Consider the following 19,863-nt stretch of genomic DNA (forward strand, 5'->3'; position numbering starts at 1 on the left):
GGACAATATTTAGTTCTATTTAGCTTTATTTCGTGTTATTATCTTTAAAATGAGTAATTATTTATATTTTCTAATATTCTTGCCAAAAAATTGAGAAATTTTTAAATTATTTTTCTAGTACAATTAAAAAATGTAAATTACAATATTTTTGCTATCAATTAAGATGTTTTATTTAACACCTATTTTAGTAGAATAGGTGTTAAAAGCTAACGAAATGTTTTTGCGATAGTGATACGGTATTAAGAATTAAATAACCATTCGGTAATATAATCTAACTTGATACTATTTTTGTGACGTAAGAAAGACTAACCAGTACTGTGATTATGAGTAAATTGAGGATAGGGTCAGATTATATTCCTCTAACCGAAGAAGACATGTTGAAAGTACGAGCAATTATATCTTTTCCGAGATTAGCTTGGGTCACTGTATCCTTGCCACTGTTTGCGTTTATTTTCTGTGTTATTTGGTCTGTACTTTATAATTTTGAACATGCCACTGCCACACATTGCAAGGTAATGAAATTTACTTAACAATAGAAATCATCAATAGAATATTCGTTTAAAATTTGAAAATTCTGAATTAATGTTATTATTCTAAGACATTCTTTATTTTATAAGAAATACGAATTCGATTAGAATAATATATATTTGTGATTAAGATTTCCATGCTTCTTTTTATATAGGTTTACAATTTCCTTCCATCCGTCTCTGCAACTATCGGTCATTATAGACCTCAAAAAGATGTTTGGAAAATGGCAATCGCTATGCAAGCTATAACTAGAACATTAGTTCTAATCATGTACTTCCGTTATTATAAAGAACATGTATATAAGTGGGCACGGTATATCAGTAATATTGTTTTAGCCACATATATTGTTGAAAATGTATCTTTAGTGACTTTAAGCTTCTGGACTTCGGACTCAAACTATGGTATGTATTAGGAAAAGTATACATTTATTTGCATTTGTGTAGGATAATGGTAATAATTATTAATTTTTTCAGCATTTCATAAATTATCTTTTATAACATTCTTGTTGATGTCTTCTATTCACATGCCATTATCATACTTTGTTATGAAGAATTGTTGTAACATAACCAGAGATTTTTATGAGACTGCATCTATAAGATGGAAATGGAGAGCAATGATGTCAAATGTATTCTCCATATTATTAGCATGTTATTTTTTTTATAGGCATAATAAATATTGCGAACCACTTGGTAAGTAGAAGGATTATAAAATAATAAATTTGCAATGTCATGTTTAGTAGTTAGTATACTTTGAGTTTTAAATGTAGAAGGGAAAATCACCAATAGTTTTATATAATTTCAGTATATTCCATGTTTGCTATGAGTGAATACGGTGTTGTTCTTTCAAATATGATGTTTCATTCGACAGCTGCATGGGATTTTCCAACGTCTCGAGTTTTGATATCAGGGAATGGTATTAGACTGATTTAAATTACCATAGATCATTTTACAATATACATGTATAATTATCAACCTAGATACTTGAAATATTTTCTTTAATATGATATTCATATATTTTAATTCAATATGTACCTGGTAGTGGTTAATATGTTTATTATATTAGCCATGGTATCAGTTATTTGAATCAATCAAAATGATAGATACTTAGAGAAAGTATACATCATATGTGTGATATCAAAACATGCTGATTTATTACAAATTTTTAGAAACAAAATATTTATATAAATATATATGTATATATATATATATATATACAAAAAAATAGAATGTAGATAGGTATTTATCATCAATTGCTGTTATACAAAAAATTTAATAGAAGAATATAAAAATATCAATCCTTCTTTATTTCTTTTCAATAAAAGGGTTTCATAAACGAATACGGTGTAATATATGGTATATGTACCAAATACAAACTTCAGATACACAGAAATAACATAGTAAAATATATTATAATCTTATGATATATTTTTTGGACCGTAACAGCTTCTATTATGAACTATATAATAGCTGTGTACAAGAGAATGGAATTTCCTCCATTGCTAAGCGACTTTATCACATTCTTCAATCATATTGCAAAATATTAAAACTTGAAGTCATTTTGAAGTTTATCAGCAATGTATTTTGCTATGGCCATACTACTCGTTGCAGCAGGTGAAGGAGCATTACGACAGTGAAGAACCCTGCATCCAATATTACCAGTTCCATTATCAAAAACAAAATCATCTACTAGTCTGCCATCACTATCTAATGCTTGTGCTCTGACACCAGCAGGCCCTCTGGAACAATGAGGTTATTCAAAATACTATAAAATTTGAAATTGATAGCAAAGAGATACAAGATACATATACACAATCATATATACCTCTTTACATCTTTATATGTAATATCTGGTATAAATTTCTGAAGGTCCTTTATTGCCAACGGATAAAATATCGATTTAATAACTTCTTTAACTCCAGGTATAAAATACCTGAAGGACAACTTATATAATCCAGGGAATTTAGCCATTTCTATGCAATCTTTTATGTTAATATCGGTCCATCTAATGCATAAAATTACAGGACTTTGATGAGTATCTTTTACTCTTATGATTTTTTAATAAACTTTTTTGTTAACTCTTACTTGTAACCTTCTCTAGCTAAGGCCAAAATAGCATTTGGACCGAGCCATATTTCACCATTTATTTTAGGGGTAAAGTGAACACCCAAGAACGGTAATTGTATATTAGGTACTGGATATATGTTCGTTGTACATAAATGTTTTTTATTTTCACTTAGAAGAAGATATTCGCCTCGGAAAGGAACTATTCGTGGACTGCGGTCGCATCCTGTCATGACGGCTAAATGATCCGAATGTAAACCAGCACATGTTAATACGTATTTCGTTGAAATACACTGGAATAAGTTATGGAATGGTTATTGATAATAATTCGCAAAAATTTCGTTAGATTAAAGGAGAAATAAATGTACCTTATTTTTAGATTGAACGACTATAGGTGCCAATTGTCCACCAGTTTGCGATTCTACCATTTCTGCAAATCCAGTAACTTCGTAATTAAGAAATATTTCACCGCCCATTTTTTGAAAATCCGCAGCGAAGTGTTTACAAACTAAAGCCCAATCCACAATTCCTGTCCATGGCGACCAAATGGCTTTCTCACCCTAAAATTAATGCTGTTTTATTTGTTTATATCTCGTTACGAATTTGACATAACAAATATCTAATTTTTTAATAATATTCTAGCATATAATATTATACTAATAATACTAAAGTAAAATTTTAATATAATAATACTTTTAAGTAATAATATTATAGTATATAAGTATATAAGTAATATAGTATATAAGTAATCTTTACCTTACATTTTGGTTCGTAATTTGCGATACAATCCTTATCGACTAATTGAAGATCAGGTACGTTATTCTTCGTTCCTCGTTCAAACAGGTTGTTTATCATTTTAGCCTGTTGCTGATTCTGAGCTACTATTAATTTGCCAACCTTTTTATGAGGTATATCATTCTTGCAAAAATACTCATAGGATAGTTTTAAACCTTCGACGCACAGTTTCGCCTGTAATCATTGGCTACCGGATCAAACATTTCTTAAGGGAGTGTTGCTCAATCGTTTGAAATCGATCGAGATTAAAATCGCTTATATTAAAAAAGAGACTAGATTTTTCCAAAAATATCATAAATTTTATATTTTTTCAGAAAATTGTAATTTTCTTTATTATTATTACCTTTATACTACCAGGCATATAGTATATTCCAGCGTGAACGACACCACTATTGTGGCCTGTTTGGTGTTTCGCAAGGGCATTTTCTTTTTCTACAATAGCTATTTTTAAGTTAGGATGTCTCATTAACATTTCACGCGCCGTGGCACATCCTACAATTCCACCACCAACCACAACGAGATCATATATGTTGCAGGTATCTCTATTAATAAGTATAAAAATTAATTTTGGTAAGAATAATTACTTCTTAAGTTTAATATGTACCTTGAAGTAGACGCATAACGACGTAGTAAATTACTTAAATTCGACGATATCGTCGGTCTCGTCAATAAACTCAAAATGCTGCTTGTCATTTTTATTTTTTCCTTCCTATGAATTTGATGTTATGTCCAATCTGAAAAGACATGCACGAAGATCACACATCTCGATCGTTCGGATAAGAATTTTTTATTTTTATTTTTTTCCTACGAAATTATTAATTACATCATATTTTCCTAATCACCGTTAAACCATTCTGTGACTAAATTCATTTCAATAAAGGCTTTTGCGTTATTTTAAATATATTTGTTTTTTTTTTTAAATATCAATAGCTTCATTCATAACGATTCTTCAATGAGAAAAAATAATTCATTTTCTTGATTAAAAAATTAAATAATTTGTGGATTAATTTTATACTATTGAAAGCTTTCTAATTGTTAATTTTCGTACAAAAAAGAAGTTGAGGTGAATAAATTATTTATTCTAGGCTCAAAAATTATATAATGGAAGAAAAAAAATAATTATACTTGTTTCTAAAACGCTAATATTTTTCAAAATGTAAATAAATATACTCTCCGAAATATTGTTTTACAAAATAACTAATTCAACAATGACTTATTCAAATTATCGTGTTACAGATTATTGATAATTAAGGTTTCTTTGAGATAGAACTTGTTTACTCTTTTCCATCCCAGTTTCATCGTTTTTAACACGTGGTTCCGATTACATAACACGTTAAATATATCTGATTTTAGTTTCCTTAATGAATTATGAAAGCAATTCTATTTATACGCACTACTTGATCGTAAAAAAGTTATCGTCGTCAGAGACACAACTCTATTTCCGTTTCCCATAAAACACGTGTTTACGACTTGCTTCTCGATTACAGAAAAAATCAATAGATATCGAACGACAGTCACGCGTATCGAGTATAAGTCGTTTAAGTTTCTACTACTTTAAAGTTAGAATCATCGATGTGCATATTTATATATATTTATTAGTATGTTGTCCCAAAAATTTCTTGCTTGTTCTTATTCATTAGTAAGTTTTACGGGTACAATATTTGTTATTTTATTTTATTGTGTTATATATGACCTATTATTTTTCACTATATCAGTAAAATAATTGTCTACATTTTTCTATATATTCAGTAAAAAATAAATATGTAAATATTACTATATATAGTAAAATATAAATATAAATTATAATATAAATAAAATATATAATATTAAATAATAATATAAACTAAAAAATATTTGTGCAACATTTATTAAGAAGAAGTAAAAAACTTTTGAAACGATATCTAATATAATCAGTTGCTGACTTCGTTTATGTTTAACACGACCTTGTTCAATATTTACTATATACGTATATCATTAATATGATTCATTTTTTTTACATATCGTACAAGACATCGTAGTCATAGATATAAATATGTATAAGATATAAAAATCTCGAGTTTCTTAAAAAAGTTAGAAGAATTTTCTCGTGTGAAAAAGAGATAAGGGGACAGGTGAATTAATTAATAAGAAAGAAATAAAGAGAGATAGAGAGAGAGAGAGAGATAGATAGAGAGAGAGAGAGAGAGTAAATGATAAAAATTAACCATAAGATATATACAATATAGATGAGATATTTTATTAACAAAATTCAATCGATACCAACCAGCAAGAAATTATAGTTTTTTTTTAAACCTAATTTAGAATTTCACATATTTTCACGTATGGTTCTGTTGCATGTTCAATTTAACGATGACGTACGCACACGCATCAGAAACCACTTTCCTCTTCTCTTTCGCGTAAAAGACTGACGAAAGATTTTTTTTCCAATGATTCGCATAGAAAGGAGCTCTCTGCCTCATAATTTTCGTGTTTCAAACTCAACGTTGTTCCATTGATAAAGAAGCTTGTTCGCTTATATCAAGCATGTGGCGCCTCCATTTTATATCGTGTTCGCATATCCTCACTTATCGTCAGAAGTTTTTGTTTGATTTTATATTCGTTCGTTGAGAGAATTTATTTCGATTAGTAGGATTTTCTAAGGAATTACAATATTTGAAATTTCAGGAAAATTTTTTAATCCCTGATGCTAGAAATTTATCAGATTTTTTTTCGCAATTATATAGATTACAAATATAATATAATTTAATTCATGATTTACAGCCTGTCGAATCGTAAATAACTGCTATTTTATTGTAATTAATCTGTCCGTAATAACTGCTATTTTATTGTAATTAATCTAAAAGCTTTCATGACACAAATATAAAATCAAGAGACACTTTTATAAAATAACATAAAAAAATCATAAATACAAATACTGAATATACAGATATTACTACAAATATAAAATAAGTATCAATCATAATTTATAATAATAATTGTTCAAAATTCGTGCATCAGTCGTTCTGTACTCGTATCGATCCCGATATATATTGCTGGAAACAAAGAGTAATATATTTCGCTTATTGTCCTGGAATTTAGAACTAATGCGCAGAAGCGCGTTATTGCAATCCCAAAGGCGATTCGTGTCATTATTTTCAAAAGTATTGTCTTCGGACAGTGGTCGTTCGGACCATACGGTGTTTACGATCGTTTCGAATGGGAATGGTTGGTTCACGATAGCCGTTTGCAATAAATACGAGACAATGTACGCTCTCCCGTGATATATGTATCTTATACGTGGACGAGTATATAACTATCGAGGACAGTTTCGAAACGCTTTAAAATACTCTTTCACGTTCGTTTTATTCTATACACCATACACGTTTGTACCGGTTATGGAGTCCTTAGCTTACATCTAATTCAACTTTGATGTATCTATAAATTTGTCATATACGTATAGGTATATAGGATTTATATGAAATGTATTTCAACTGTAATAGACATATACAAGATTTATGGGATATGTATAGAATATGTAGGAAATACAGGATTAAGTAGAATATGTGAGAGATACTTCGGGAACTGATTGTATACGTAAGAATAATGAAAAAAATATATATAAACATATGTTTTATCTATTTTCCTATATGAAATCTTGTGTTATCTAATTACCTTTATAGAAAATGCTCAAAATGATTCTCTTGCATTTTAATGCAAACTTGTAAATGTGTTGTTATAGATCCGATTACAATCTGAACGATTCCAGATGTTTCTCCAATTTGTTAAAAAGCTTGTTCTATTCAAAATGTTAGTATTTAGAAAAAATCTCGACTAAAATGTAGAAAAAATCTCGACTTAATTTTAGAAATAATCTCGACTTAATTTTAGAAATAATCTCGACTTAATTTTAGAATCAATAAACCAAATAAACAACAACAACAACAAACCAAAAAAACAACATCAGCAACAACCAACCTAAAAAACAACAACAACAACAAGAATAATAATAATAACAACAAGAAATAATAATACACACTAATTTTTTAATTCACATTAAAAAATTCGGAGATGATCATCAGAACATTTCTATCGTATATAGACGATAAGTGATTCATATCGTGCCATCATGGAAATACTTTCGTGTAAATATACCTCGCCCATTGCCTGACTTCCGATCGATTCATCGCGAGCTTCCGTAATATATAACCGAAAATCAAGTCTCTATTCCACTGAATGTACAGACCGTCCATTTCTGCAAATTCTCTCGTACATACGAGTTGACTTTTCATTCAGTTCTTATTTATCAATGAAGTGTGTTATGTAAATTATTATTCAAAAGTATGATACGAACTATAACGAATTGCTTTAAAACTTTATGGATCTTCGAATTTATTTTTTAGGAAGGTAACAAATCACGTTCTAATAATAGAAAAAAAAAGTAATAATAATAAAAAAATAAATTTATATTTATTTGAAAAATTTTTGAAATAAAAACAAAGCAAAAAGAAATAAAATAAAGTCTCGTCTTCACAAAGAAACGTTTTTGATATTTTGACATATTAAAGGGAGAACGGTATTGGACATTTTGTCAGCCAATTCGACGGATACTCGTCAACGTCAATGGTTGATCCTTCTTTTAGACGAGGGTAAAACCCGAAGGATCTCGAGTAGGTACGAAATAAGAGCTCTTCGAAGATGGTGTTTCTTGAACGTAACTTATAAGGATCTTTGTGTCTTGTCAGTTACATCTGTGTCTTACATAATAGATTTAATAATTTTTTTTATAAATATACATAAAATAATTTGAAATAAAAGTATCATATTCATGTTCGATCGATTTAAGGACAATTAATAAATATTACTTTAAACAATTTTACTCAGTTTTTAAATAACATTATACATGAATAATACAAAATTGTGATATTTTTATACATGTTAAAATCTATACGCAATACATATATTTATTTATATTCTTGTGTTTTTTAAAAATATTTGTTTATCATTAACATTTCTATTATTTTCATATCGTTTATTGCCTGGCAAGATATTTGCATTATTTTTCACGTATGTAAATAGAATATATAACAATCTTTTTGCAACAAAGTCTGGTTGAAAATCTTCTTTCTTTTTAAGGCAATTTCAAAGCTATTTCATCGTGACTGAAGAAAATGTTCAAGGTGTCTTTTGATGGGAGTCAATATACACGTGTATATATGTATGTATTATATATATATATATATATTTTCGAAGAGAAGCTGATGCTTCCTTCCTTTTCCCTTTTCGACCTCGTTCCATGGGTTTTATCCGTCGATTCATCCTGTCGCTCGCTTACGCGATGTTATTTCAATCTAAATCCCTCGAATCTCAAGTAAATATGCTCGGAAAACTTATTTTCCCTATTTCTCCTTCATTTTCTTACATTGCTACTTCATCTCTCAAAATTTCTACTATTTCGTTTTATTTTAATCTTTATCTAAACTTTAATCTTTTACACTATGGGGTTAACCCTGACGGAAAAACATTATTTTGCTTAACAACTTTTAATGTAATTTTAAAGTAACGTTTAATTGCACGTTCCTCTCTATCTCTTTTCCTCTTCCTCCTTCAATAAAAAAAAATTACTGAAAAAATCCTACTTTTTAAATAATTAGATCGCGAAGGAATTAATAATAAAAATAAAATGATAAAATTTTTTGAATATTTATATAGATTACTAATGAGTATGCATAATATTTTGACTAAAATGATTTCAAAGGATTTTTTTACTTTTTGTCGTTAAAGTATAAGTGTACTATACCAGCTATTATAATTAATCTCTAATAAGTAACGAAAAAAATCAAGATAGTACAAAGGTTAATCTATAATTTTTGTCTTTTAGTCAAGAATGGTGAGAACATTCTTATTGTTCTCTTTTCTGTCAGTTTGTTTCGTTTTAAGATTACAAATAAAAACGAAAGTAAAAAAGAAAAATGTAGAAAGAGAAAGAAAATATCTCTTATAGTATCTTGCGGATGTTATCATTTATGATGAGCGAAAGAAAAAGATAGGAGGAAAATGAAGAAGAAGAGGAAAAAGAACAAGAACAAGAAAAAGGAAAAAGGGAAAATAGAAAAGGAGGAAGAGGAGGCACTTGTCTTTTAGATTGTCGTGCGTGAAGAAGATAGTCGACGAGGGTCTGCGTTGACGAGATCGTGGTTGCATTCTTTGGATGCAATCAGGGAATAGAAAGGGTGGACCTGACGTCTAGACTACATGTTTATGTCTTTTAAGTGTCAAGAATATTTTGCAATGCGAATGTAAAAGTCATAAGGATAAAAGAGACAAATGAGATAGAAATATTATTTAATGTAAGCAATTATATCTTTTACGAGAATACCAATTTTTGTTTCTCAATATCAGACCATTATCCCATGATTTTATTGATATGTAAATAAAATATTAGTATTTCTTTTTTATGATGAAGATTTAATTAATTCTTTATAGATCATCGATGATGAAATTGATTATGTTTAAAAAGAAAGTTTGAATGAACGGATAAAGTGCAGTGCAAAAGTATTGGCAAAGACTACATTTTCCTGTAACATTTTTTGTTAATTCGTAAAAAGTACGATTCTTTATTTTATCATCGATATCCGATTATTCTATTTTTCATCAATACGCTAGACTTTTATTCTGATCATATTCAGTCATTCCTGACGTTCACTCTTTTTATTCATTTCACAGATTATGCCAAATTCTTATAGATAAATTTTTTCATAATTCTACAAAAAATATATTTATGTAATACATATATTTTATTTTTACGAAAAAGATATTTATTTTTTCAAAGTTGTTTTACAATCGATTTAAATTCTACGATTGTGCCATAGTAAATTATAGCAATTCGTAAGCTTCTTTTTCTTTCTCTTTCTCTCTCTCCTATCACGGATAAAAATCTATCGGCAAGATTTGAAGGAGTTCCTCGCGGTGGAAATCGTATCGTATAACAGACTGTTGTCTTTCTAGGGTTTCGTATTACTGCACGATTTTTCTCGATTATCTGTTCATTGCTATAAATTCCAATGACGTAGCTAAAATTGAGTGCTTTCTAACTTTACCAAGAATCTCGACGTATGCATATACATATACATATACGTGTAAAGTAATGTATATATATATATGCATACAGATTTGCACGCATACACAAAAGTATGCACAGTGAAATAGGTATGTACGTCACGGGCAGACATGCAAGCGAACGAATGTGGGATATTTCGTGCAAACACACACAACTTCGGCGTAGCTTTGTCGTTTAAAAAGCATATCGCATCTGTGCTACGTGTGCCGCTTTTGAAAAATTGTTCTTGATACGTCAGCTCAGGGGTAGAAAGAAAAAGGGTGGCTTCGTGAGAACAGGAAGCGATATCCGAATCTTTTTTCTTATTTCTCTTTCTCTTTCTCTCTCTCTCTTTCTTTTCCCACCCACTCTTTTTCAACTTCTGAGCACCTGAGTATCCGTCGAACGATATTTCTCTTCTTTTACGTGTTTCGAAGAACGATGATATCCCTCGCGAAATCGGATTTACGCTCGTCCGAGTACGGTCAACGAGATGCGAGATTATCGAAGAGAAAAGAGAAATGCGACTTCTTGATCGATGAAAAATGAAGAGAAGGTAAAGAGCTACGACGTAAATTCGTTCTCTGATAATTTATCCTATACGAGAGTATACTTCGAGCATTTTTTCTGATTTTTTTCACTTTTTATTATGCATTTATTTTCATCAGTATTTTTCTTTTTTTCTTGGGTTTTTTCTTTTTTTTTTTTTATAAGGAAAAACGATACCTTTAACAAGGTTTAAAAAAAATGGAAATATATCCCTAAGAAGATACGAGCTTGCCCTCAACGATGTTCGTATCTAAAAAAGACCTTCTTTCGGGCATACGCTGTCTTGAGCAAAGTACCGATTTAAAATTTTCGTTTAAAAGATAAGCTAACGAGAGACTCTCTCGTGCCAAGTTCGACGATCTTTTGCTGGTTTAAAACGTATATACATATGCTACCTGCGAGAGGATAACGCAACTGGCTTTCGAAAATTGATCTGTAAAGAAATTCCTATCGCGTCAGTTATTTTATAAACGAGTAGACAAGATCTGTATATGAGATAGGATTCAATAAAAATGAATTTTTTTTTACAAATTAGAAAGTTCGAATCCATTTATATATACATATATATTTTTTTTCTTTTTTAAGTATCTATTCGAGGGATTCGTTTTGAAAGCTTCGTTATCTCTTGGTGTCCATTCGTGACACGACGAGACATGCAATTTCCAAGATGACGGAGATTACTGAAATCGCATACAAATCGTACCGGACTACGGAGATCGTGTTGCATACACGATATTAGTTCCTCGTCGCAGTATTTCATCCTGACGAAGCCGTCCTCTGGGACGTACTTTATGTTGATGCTGTCGGCTTCTCAACCATTTGATCGCAACATCCATTATAACGTCCAAATTCGGTAAGAGCTCCCTGCCCGAAAAACTAACTATGAAGTGAAGACACATTTCCTTCTTTTCTTCCTTTCATTAAAAAAGAAAATCACCTAATTTAGAATTCGAATAAAATTATTTTATACTTTTTCATTTATATTAAAATGTGTGTATATCAGTGGTCCTCCTTCTTGTGACATATAATTCTTATTACTTCAAAAAATGAACTCGCATTAAGTCTAAGAGGCTATTAACTTGGTGTAAACAAGAATTTTATAATATTTTTGTTGTTGTCTCAGACTGATTATCGAAAGAATCTACTTTGTAAGAGAATCGAATCAAAGTGGAGAGTTTCGCTATAAAATTGAGAAAAGAAATGAAATTCGTCATTCGGTAAAGAAAATGTTGATTCTTCGATTTTTATTCCGCCACGGCGATTACGGTGGGCGTAATGAGAAAAAAGAGAGAGAGGAAAAGAGAGAGGAGGGAAAAAAAGAGAAAGAATACGATTCGTTAACGATCTTTCTGTGCGTGTTCGTTTTATGGGGGTAGATCGTGTTCTAAGGGATGCCACAAGGGAGCCATTCGCGTATCCTGAGGCTTGGCGACAATCGCAGGCGTTACTATAGCTTTCGGACATTTGGTTCGATCGATAATTCGATGCTCTAGGGAAAAATCGAAATGAGACGTCTTCCATTGAGAATTAACCCAAGAATTTAACGAAACGCAATTTCTTCTTGACGACGATATTATTGCTACTTATATTGTATTTAATTTTATCATTTCTCTTTTATGTAATCACACTTTTTCGCTAATTATATTTCATACGATTATATATAAAATTGACCATAATTAATTCTTCGATAATTACCTGAAATAGATTAAAAATATACAATATTAGTCAGATAATATTTAACCAGAGAAAAGGTTTTTCCATGTTTTAATACAAAAGTGAAACAAGTTTCTCTAATACAATATTTTCAATGTAGTCTATTAAACTAAATATTTGACGTTTTACTCGACCACCTTTTGCCATGTAATGTTTGAGGTAAAACCATTATTCTATCACTGCAATCCATGATTTCACCGACTTTTCCAGTGATCAATCAGAGCGAGATGCATTTTTAATATCAAAATTTTCAGATCCGAAACGTTTAAATCAACTTGGTGCAATACATACTGATACTATATTATTATGTCCATAAACACTACAAATTTTTTCACTAGCCTGAGAAAAAAAAGTTTCTAAATACCCGAATACTTGGATAAAAACTATTATATTTCATTGATATTTTAATGCAATAAAAAGATATTTAGAATTAGAATTAACAATTGTTGTTTACTCTAATCAAATGAAAAATCTGTGCATCTTTAAGATCATTTTGACAAGTATTTTAAGTGCCATATAGATGAAATAATTCGTTATATTTAATAGAAATTGTTAAATACTGACAAGCAAAAACGACTACATGATGAAAGGAAAGGAAACAATTTGATAAGAGACTACTAGTCGTTTTCGATAACATTGAAAATAATTTGTCGCTAGTTGCCTATTTAAATCAAAGTTTATTAAAAAAAGTAAATTATTAATTATTTACAAAATTGACAATATTTTTATATATGTATAGTGATATTTTAAAAGCCACTTTAGCCCATGGATGATTAATGAATTCAGGTAATCTATGAATTAATTAACACACATTTATTCGAATGGTTTATTTAATAGATTTAATATTTATTGCTGCAGTGATATACATTTGTGAAATATTTAACTGCTCATATTATTTTCTTTTCAAGAGTATGTAACATCAAGCATTGGACGAACTTGATATGCTGCATGTTTTCTGGGTGAATAAATGTATAATAAAAATTTGGTTCTTATCTTAACGCGATAGCACGTTTGGTACAGAAATGTAATAGCTAGGATATCGACTTTGCCATAACATACTCTCTTCGAATTGTTTCGAGAGTCGAAGTGTCGTATGCAAATCTTCTTGCCGCTTTTCTCCCGCTTTACTCGAGATAAAGTTTCTCGTAAAAACCGGACGACAATTTTATGTCTTCGTCGCGATAAGGGTACATGAGAATATTGTCGTAGTTTTGCAACCGTTCTCGCTCGTATGCCGAATATTAAGGAGCATAAAAGAATTTTCAACAGAAAAGATGCCTTTTACACCGATGACGTCGTCAATTTGTGAAAACAAAAATTTTTCTCACGAGATTTATTCATACGTGCCGAGAATAATGATTCTATTCAAATGCTAATAGACAAGATTGAATGATATCTGATAAGTGATTTCAATAATAGATTTCTATTCGATTAGTTTTCAATAGGTATTATTTTTTATAAATAAAGTTTAATCTCATGAATTTTATAATGTATGCCAATATTTATATTCTTTACATGATTTTAAATCACGTATTTTTTGATTATAAACATGTTCGATTAAAGATAAAAAGGTTAAATTCATTTTACATATTTTTTTTGTCCGATATTTATATTGGCAATTGAAAATAATCAATTTAATAATAAGTATTGAAAATGATTAAACAATTAGTGAATTATTTCTATCTTATTATAAAATGTTTTGTCATGAAACTTTAGTATAATCTTATTATGTAATTTATTCGATTATAAAAAGTTTTCTATGAAATTTTAATATCTCTTTAAGAAAATATTACTTTATTTTATTGGTGTACGATTGATTCGATCGAAAAATCAAGTGTGAAATTTTCATCGGAATGATTTTCATCATAAAAAAGAGTCGACCATAAGCTTTCGTCTAAGATCGAACGATTCTACCAAACCTTTTCTCTTTTTATTTTTCTTCTTTTCATGGATAAATTTGCATGGAAACGAGGAAGGAAATTTCGTTCCGATAAATACGGGAACGAAGAGAAATCGGTCTCCTAGAGTGCAGTAATCTGTAGAAAAGAACGTCTTCGATTCCAGAACGCACAACGGGAAAGAGGAAAGCCGCGACTCGATTTACCTAGGTTCAAACTTAACCTTCTTCAACTGGAATGGAATTCGATCGCGATTCACAGAACGGAACGGGATACAAGATAGATATTAAAAAAAAATAATAAAAAAGGGAGAGAGAGAGAGAAGAACAGATTTTTCAAACATGAAATACAAAATTAAAGATTAAGAAATTATTGTAATTATTGAGTTAATTTCTAGATAAATAAAACGTAGAATTTATTTAATAAATAGTGCAATTAACGACTATAAAGTAGTAAAACACTAAGAATTCATATTATATATAAAATATGTATAATTTATTTTCAAATGAAGATTAACTTAAATATTACGATATTTAAACATAAAGTATAGATTGTGCAAAATAAATATATTTGTCTTCATCAAATATCTATGGTTGAATTTAAATGATAGAGCAATTGAAAACTAATTTAAGATTAAATTAAGAAATTAGAGTGTAATTAGAAACGTAAAAATGCACGGAGATCGATTTAAACGATAGATCGAATGTCGCAGAAGGAACGAAGGACGTATGATCGTTTGTCGAAGGTGTAAGCCAACCGAACATCGTCGCTCAGCGTTGTTCGTTGATCGTTTGAATTTTCGCATTTTGAGCGTGGTTCAAAGGGGCTGACGCGACATAAAATCCGTTTGAATCCGGCTATGAAAAATGAAAGAACGAGTCTGTAGCGTGTGAGCACAGGTCTGCCCGTGTCTGGATATGAATTTGATGGACGCATTCAATTTCTTATCCGATCGATATTGTTTGAACTTCCGGAACTTCGTCAAACATTGCGTTTCGATCAAATAACGTATATTTGTAAAAAGAATTTCTTCTCTTCTGAAAATTGCATTTTTGTAATCGATGCAAGTGAAATCGATATCGATGTAGGTTTAAAAAACAAAAAAAGAAAAAGGAACAAAAAATGAGCAAAAATCGGGTGAAAATGGATCCTTATTGAAAATTGTTTTTACGTTTGTAGTATCAATGACGAAAGAGTAACTATCCTGCAATGTAATCGATGGTAGAACTAAAAAGTAAGAAGAAAAGGATAACGAGTATTTTATTGTTGACATCACGGCGAGCGAGTCTATGTCGTTGAGAGAAATCGTTCGAGGGAAAAATCTATCGAGTCGACAAAAAGAAAAACAAAAAAAAAAAGGAAAGATAAAAAGCAAAAGAAAAAGCAAATAAAAAGCATCGAGAGCCACGCGAAAGCGTATCGCTACGTTCATACGAAATCTCAGCAGCTGTTCGTCAGTAAATTGGTAACATTTGTCGGTGATTGGAAGAATTTACAGGCATTTCTCTCTCTGTCTCACGCTTTATCCTTTTCTTTATTTTCGTATCTGTTCGTTTTGTCTCTTTTTTATTTTTTTGTTTGTTGAATCGAGCGATAAATCACTTTTCCGACTCTACGAAATTTAATATAACGTCAATATTCTCAGCAGGAAATCAGAAAAAGAGGAAAGGATACCCGTAGAGTAGTCGACACGAATTCAAAGATTCTACGATTCCCTTATACGTGACGTCCTTTCAGAAGAGTTCCTTCACGACACTGAAATCACGACTTTGAAAATTTAGATTCACTCACACCAGATCACGAATCTAACTCGAAAAATTCAACTTTCCTAGTCGTCGTCCCCATCGGCGCCATTTTTACAGGTTGAATTTTATTGAGAATGCACAATTTTTCTTTCGTTCGTTCGTTCGTTCTTTCGTTCGCTCGCTCATATGAAAAATCCTTCGGTTTCTCCGGATTGTTATTCACTACTTTCTTTCAATGAATCTTTTTCTCTTTTCTTTTCTTTTTTTCCTTCGTTTATCTATTCATCTATCGTGCTCAACACGATCACGAACAATTTGATATTTTTGAGAATGATGAAAACGGAATATTGAATTCTTTCGAGTACAAAACGAGCTTTGAACTCTTATTGAATTCGCGTAGTCGAAGTTACGTGCACTAAATCATATACGATTTAACGGAATGCCATTTTGTTTGAAATAACAAAAATCTGTATGATCGTTTCATATATATATGTATTCATGTAGGTGTGTATAAGTACAGTAGTCCTCCAACTTATGCTATCTCGACTTACGTGAACTCGGAGTTACACAGTTCTTAACTTTATCGTTAACTAAAAACATTTTGACTGATGATCGGACTAATATATTAGATCGTTAACTAGGAAATCCCCGTCTTCGAACTGAAATTAAATGGAGTAATCGGATGTTGCATACTTAAAGACCAATTACAAACCATACATGTAGGAATGCGAGTGTGTAAGAGTATAAAATACCTGTTTGTGAGATCAGTCAAGAATATGGAAGGTTCTAGCGTTAGTTGATTATTAGTTGATTAGTATATGCATGATGAAGATATGTACGTAGATCGATAGTTATTTCGAGATACAAAGTTGTACCCTGACTTATACGATTTTCATTGGCCCCACTTATTGCATAACTTCGGGGATGTGGTAACTTGTGTTAACAGTCTACCATCAATTTCTATTAGAAAAACGTAGCATAGAAAAATGAATTTTGTGAATAAGATGAAACATTGTGAAATATGGAAAATAATTTCGCGGTTGTAAAATTATTGTGCTCGTTCGTGAAAGGAGTCAACGTGTTTATTCTGATCACACGCTATGCGAGGATCCATGCAACGTAGAGAAACTAATTGTGATCAAATTGTCCGTTTGTAATTATTTCCGTTGGGTGCATGCCGTTGTCTATACGAATCCCAAACGACATTTCAATCTTCCTGTCTGGTATCAATTGAAAAGGTGATCGTATTGAGTCATGATATTTTCATATCAAACACTCGTATACCTCTATTTATTTGACTTTGTTTTCTTCTATTAAACTTTCGTTGCTTATTTCTGACTGTGAGAAATTTTAATTAAGCCCCCCCCCCCCTGTAAATATTTCACATATAATTAGAATAAGCATGGAAGTTAATTTCAACATATTTGTATTAGAAAAACAAATATGCACGGTCGATAAAGTTCCCATGAATGGTTAAACACTATTTTAAATATTTTTTCAAAATGTTTTTATATTTCGCTTTTATTCCATTATGCTTGTGATTTTTTATTAATATCTTAATTTTTGTTATGACCATCATTTTGAAACCGGAAATAATTACGTTGAACCGAAATAATTTATGAATCTTTGTAGCGTGTAATTTGATATACATTTCAGACTACTATGCTCAACCTTTTAAACTCTGAAACTTATATGTGCTAATGCACGTGAAAGTATACATAGGTATGTGTTCAAAAAAATGTGTTAATATACATATGTATATATAAAAATACATTATATATAAATTCTGGTAAAATATTTGTACACATTTGATGATTTTTCGTAGAATTAGCAAATAGAAATTACTATTATAGCCATCTATGTTTTATTAATTAATAACAATGACGTATAAAATGTATGCGATATATTAATTAATAAAATTATTCAGTGCATAGGAGAAAATAAATTTCAATGTTATAGAAACGTTAAAACTAATATAAATAAAAGAATAGAAGAGCACGCGAGCAACGCAAAAGCTTTCCAAATTATTTCCACATTGTACTAGACGCAAGAAGGAAAGCAGAGTTGCGGAATTTTAACGAGTTTTGTGCAACTTGATATTACGAGAGTAGAATATACCTTGACGGAGGACTATGCGTCCTCTTTTCTGATAGAGCTGTCGCATCGATTTAGTCGTTCTTTCATGAACAATACATTTTCTAGTTCTCCTTCTCTTCTTTCGTTCGAATTTTTCGAGAGTGAAAGGGAGAAGGGGGAGGATAGAGAAAGAAAAAGAACGAATCCGTTTTTGTTTCGTGCAGAATGCGAGAAATCTCAGAGATTCGAAAGAAAATACCTTGAGCATTATAGCGAAACTACTTCGGAATATTTTCCATTCATAATTTATGCAAAGAAATTATTATATTCGTCAAATCAATGCTTATGGAAATATAACTTCTCTTATTTTTTGATAATAAGAAATTAAATTTGTTAAAATATCTTTGATAATAAAGAAGAGAAAAGTATCGTAAATTGATTCACTTTTAGTGAGTAATACTTAAGTTCGTTCCAGCGAAAATAGTTATTTTCCATTCTTCAGATAAATTCATTCATTCATTATTCTTTGATAAAAGGAGATAGATGGATCGAATAATTAAAAGAAAAAATAATGTTAGTTCTAAAAAAAATTATATAAAATGTTATTATAATTTAAACATACAATTATATAAATATACCCATCTATCTTCTAACATAAAATGCTACGTTAACAGTAATTACCATCCAAGCCCTTATTAAATCGGTCATTGAATTATATTTAGTTGGTACTTCGTTAAACAGTGTCTCGTATCTTCGAGAAAGGTATATATAGATATATGTATGTATTATACCTATCACACTCTCAAATGCCGTTTCGAAAATTTATGAGCTCTTACGCAGCGACGGAACTGCTCTTAATGGTGGCTCGATTCGTAGTTACACATAAAATTAGAGTAACATCGCGATTTAAGTGGAGACAAGGGAACGCAGACCAGTTAAAATACATAGAGTCCGACTATTTCTCGACCCTACTTTAAAGTTTCTCGAGAGTAAGTCCTACGATTAACGTTGGACGATCCCCTAAGCTTAAACTTTTAAATCCTCTGCTTCCACTCTTTTCGTCGTGATAAAAATTATCGAACGTTTATCTCCATTCAAAAGACAACGAATAATCCTGCTCTTCTAATACAGACTCTCTTAAATTATTTATGCATATGAAATAAAATGTTTACAAAGTTAACAGTTGCATATTATATTTTTCACCATATTTATCATAAATATTATATTTTCAACTTCTATCCTGAAATTGTGAAAAAAAAAAACGAATAATGAAGATACATTATATTTTATAATAATAAACAAAAAAATCCCGAACATTACTATTGGATACGAATAAAATATTTTAAAAGTATCAGGTAAATCTCTTTTTTTACTTTTCATCTAACCTATAACGTGTTTCTCAATCTCGAAAATTGAAATTTCTT

General features: G+C 30.2%; 2 protein-coding genes across 3 annotated transcripts; one reads left to right on the forward strand and one right to left on the reverse strand.

Moving 5' to 3' along the window:
- The first annotated feature begins 108 nt into the window (after positions 1 to 108).
- On the forward strand, positions 109 to 1,640 carry LOC106784232 (post-GPI attachment to proteins factor 2-like). Its single transcript, XM_014743560.1, has 4 exons — positions 109 to 512; positions 683 to 929; positions 1,002 to 1,217; positions 1,330 to 1,640. Exons 1-4 carry the CDS (start codon positions 324 to 326, stop codon positions 1,455 to 1,457), a joined length of 780 nt encoding a protein of 259 aa, XP_014599046.1. The 5' UTR covers positions 109 to 323; the 3' UTR covers positions 1,458 to 1,640.
- A 50-nt stretch (positions 1,641 to 1,690) lies between these two features.
- LOC106784231 (L-2-hydroxyglutarate dehydrogenase, mitochondrial) lies at positions 1,691 to 5,787 on the reverse strand. Of its 2 annotated transcripts, none has more exons than XM_014743558.1 (8): positions 5,647 to 5,787; positions 3,988 to 4,117; positions 3,727 to 3,925; positions 3,345 to 3,557; positions 2,957 to 3,148; positions 2,610 to 2,881; positions 2,350 to 2,529; positions 1,691 to 2,263 (listed from the first exon to the last, which is right to left on the reverse strand). In XM_014743558.1, the coding sequence occupies exons 2-8, from the start codon at positions 4,074 to 4,076 to the stop codon at positions 2,068 to 2,070; spliced, it is 1,341 nt and encodes a 446-aa protein (XP_014599044.1). In that variant the 5' UTR covers positions 4,077 to 4,117; positions 5,647 to 5,787; the 3' UTR covers positions 1,691 to 2,067. The 2 variants fall into 2 exon arrangements, with proteins under 2 accessions (XP_014599044.1, XP_014599045.1); XM_014743559.1 differs by lacking the exon at positions 5,647 to 5,787 and adding an exon at positions 4,778 to 4,897.
- Between the last annotated feature and the right edge of the window lie 14,076 nt (positions 5,788 to 19,863).

The sequence above is a fragment of the Polistes canadensis genome, unplaced genomic scaffold, assembly GCF_001313835.1.
Source record: "Polistes canadensis isolate GaletaPanama2010 unplaced genomic scaffold, ASM131383v1 scaffold_32, whole genome shotgun sequence".
NCBI lineage: Eukaryota > Metazoa > Arthropoda > Insecta > Hymenoptera > Vespidae > Polistes > Polistes canadensis.

Coding starts and splice junctions, on each gene's coding strand:
- LOC106784231 (XM_014743558.1), bottom strand. CDS start 4,076: ATGACAAGCAGCATTTTGAGTTTATTGACGAGACCGACGATATCGTCG. Junction 3,558..3,726: donor ATATGCCTGGTAGTATAAAG/GTAATAATAATA, acceptor CAATGATTACAG/GCGAAACTGTGCGTCGAAGG. Junction 3,149..3,344: donor ATTACGAACCAAAATGTAAG/GTAAAGATTACT, acceptor CATTAATTTTAG/GGTGAGAAAGCCATTTGGTC.
- LOC106784232 (XM_014743560.1), top strand. CDS start 324: ATGAGTAAATTGAGGATAGGGTCAGATTATATTCCTCTAACCGAAGAA. Junction 513..682: donor CCACTGCCACACATTGCAAG/GTAATGAAATTT, acceptor CTTTTTATATAG/GTTTACAATTTCCTTCCATC. Junction 930..1,001: donor GACTTCGGACTCAAACTATG/GTATGTATTAGG, acceptor TAATTTTTTCAG/CATTTCATAAATTATCTTTT.